Source organism: Penaeus monodon, chromosome 30, assembly GCF_015228065.2.
Source record: "Penaeus monodon isolate SGIC_2016 chromosome 30, NSTDA_Pmon_1, whole genome shotgun sequence".
NCBI lineage: Eukaryota > Metazoa > Arthropoda > Malacostraca > Decapoda > Penaeidae > Penaeus > Penaeus monodon.
The window spans coordinates 12978415-12979620 of NC_051415.1; the positions used below are offsets into that span (position 1 = coordinate 12978415).

At 33.4% G+C, this 1206-nt stretch overlaps 1 protein-coding gene across 2 annotated transcripts in view; it reads left to right on the forward strand.

The window, feature by feature from the left end:
* The window catches only part of LOC119592528 (U3 small nucleolar ribonucleoprotein protein IMP3-like), a 22589-nt gene extending 21709 nt beyond the window's left edge, over positions 1-880 (forward strand). Inside the window, exons 4-5 of one of the 2 annotated variants that reach the window (XM_037941387.1) lie at positions 3-75; positions 792-877. In XM_037941387.1, the coding sequence (XP_037797315.1) occupies positions 3-75; positions 792-821 (103 nt within the window). In that variant the 3' untranslated portion in view covers positions 822-877. Of the gene's footprint in view, positions 1-2; positions 76-791 lie in introns of both variants that reach the window. The other variant, XM_037941386.1, reaches the window with a different exon arrangement.
* Positions 881-1206: the final 326 nt, after the last annotated feature.

Sequence of the window (1206 nt, forward strand, 5' to 3'; positions counted from 1 at the left end):
AGGAACCTAGAGGATTATGTGACATGGGTCAAGACATCAGCCATTAGAAGACACATCAAGGAATATAATGAAGAGGTGAGAGATTTTGTTCTTTAATCTATAGCCTGTTTATATTTGTATCATGGTTCAACACACACTAACATCCTCCAAGCAAGAGGTAGTAACGGTGGCACCTGTGACATAACGGAGAGGAAGTAAACACTCTCCCACTCCTACTTCCCTTCCTTAATAAAAGTCTGTCATCTCTGACAGGTTTTGAGTCTGTTATTGCACTCATCAGTGTCAGTGGCCCAGAACATAAGAATGCAGGATTAAAGTCTAACATTACAGTTGTTTTAAAGAAGGAAGAAAAATAAGCAATGATACTCATCCATCCTGGCCAATTGCTTGAATTGGATGTTTCTTTTTTGTAGATGTGAAACTGGAAAATGTTTACAGAATGTAATGTGTAGGGGGACTAGTTTCTAGTACTGTTTCTCCTCTAGGCAAAGTAGGCATAGTATGAGAGTGTTCTTATGTTGCCTCAGTCATGTTTGTGATAAATTATGGCTACTACTTAATTTGTTTAATTTCTTTGAATCATAGTTGACATGGAATCAAGTAATAGATTTTGTTTAGGCTTGAATAATTTTATTTGGTATTACCATCCCTATAATAATCTATCTCTAATGGCAGATGTTTGTTGTTAAATATTTAGAAAGCTATTAAACAAAATTGTGATGGCTCTTGAAGTAAGCTTTTATAAAACAAACAAACAACTTCTTGATTATCTTCTTTTTCTTCTTTTTCAGAGAGACGATTATGATCTTAACAACTGCTAGATGTTTGTTTTTATTTTACCTAAAATAAGATTGTATTTTGAATAGAGAAATTAATGTTATTTTTGTTTCATTACCTTTAAACTAACGATAAGTTGTAAAACTGTCTACCCATTCATAGATTTATATATTTTGAAGTCAAGGTGTGTGATTCAATTAGCTTTATGCATACATCATTTTTGCAAAACTATTCATTCATGAACTGAGCTAAATTGGCTTACAGTCTTCATACAAAGAGGCTAACTGTAACTTATGTGTAATTTGTCACTGGACTGTAGTAATTTCCAAGAGGTAATGTATAGTTGGCATATGTAATAAAGGGACATGAAAATAGAAGAACTTGGTTGTAGATTATGGGAAGGAAGGCTGCTTGGTAATGTCATGTGTG